At 49.8% G+C, this 808-nt stretch overlaps 1 protein-coding gene across 3 annotated transcripts in view; it reads left to right on the forward strand.

The window, feature by feature from the left end:
- The first annotated feature begins 581 nt into the window (after positions 1-581).
- EXOC6B (exocyst complex component 6B) overlaps positions 582-808 on the forward strand; it is a 734244-nt gene continuing 734017 nt past the window's right edge. For 2 of the 3 annotated variants that reach the window (XM_010829771.1, XM_010829772.1), the window contains exon 1: positions 582-659. Coding sequence is in view for 1 of the 3 variants with exons in the window: in XM_010829773.1 (XP_010828075.1) it covers positions 707-808 (102 nt within the window). In the remaining 2 variants the exon portion in view is untranslated. The other variant, XM_010829773.1, reaches the window with a different exon arrangement.

Below are 808 nucleotides of genomic sequence, written 5' to 3' on the forward strand. Positions count from 1 at the left end.
TTCAGGCATAGTCTGTCAATGAATTCTTTACTGACAAAAGTGCTTGCCCTGTTTGATTCTCAGAACTTGCTTACAGGTACATTACACCTTATCTGTTAGTTTTGGGGTTTTTACTTTTGGGCTTTTCCTCTTTCATAACTTGTAAGATATCTGTTCAGGGAAACCTAGTTAATCCTTCCTTAATATTCATGCCTAAAGAGGCTTTTGCACTTTGAGGCAAGGGTCTTCAACAAGAACTGCCTGACAATCGCCGTTGCATATGAAGTTCTTAATTGTTCTTGTCTTACAGTAGAACTTTTTTTTTTTCCCTGAAAAACAAGTTTATTTATTTGGCTGCACCAGGTCATGGTTGCAGCACATGGGATCTAATTCCTTGACCAGGGAGTGAACCCGGGTACCCTGGCTTGGGAGTACGGAATCTTAGCCACTGGATATAGTGGAGCTTTTAACACAAGTTTGTGGCTTCAATGAATAATGTGTGAAATCAGGCTATTTTTCCCAGAGAACTACAAATCCCAGCGGGCATCGCGCGGAACGTCCGCGGACGTGGTGATGCTAGGGGGCGTGCCCAGTCTGAGGGAGGGGTCGTCCTGCGGGTGGCCGGAGGCTTAGGATCCCCGGGAGCCTGGAGTGAGAGAGAGAGAGATTGAGAGCGAAAGGTGAGCGGAGCTGAGGGAGGGGACGCGCTGCGGGGCTCCCCGAGTCTATGGAGCGGGTTAAGATGGCGGAGGCGGAGAGCCTGGAGACAGCGGCGGAGCACGAACGGATTCTTCGAGAGATCGAGAGCACCGACACGGCCTGCATCGGG

The sequence above is a fragment of the Bison bison genome, unplaced genomic scaffold (assembly GCF_000754665.1).
Source record: "Bison bison bison isolate TAMUID 2011002044 unplaced genomic scaffold, Bison_UMD1.0 scf7180017864508, whole genome shotgun sequence".
Lineage (NCBI taxonomy): Eukaryota > Metazoa > Chordata > Mammalia > Artiodactyla > Bovidae > Bison > Bison bison.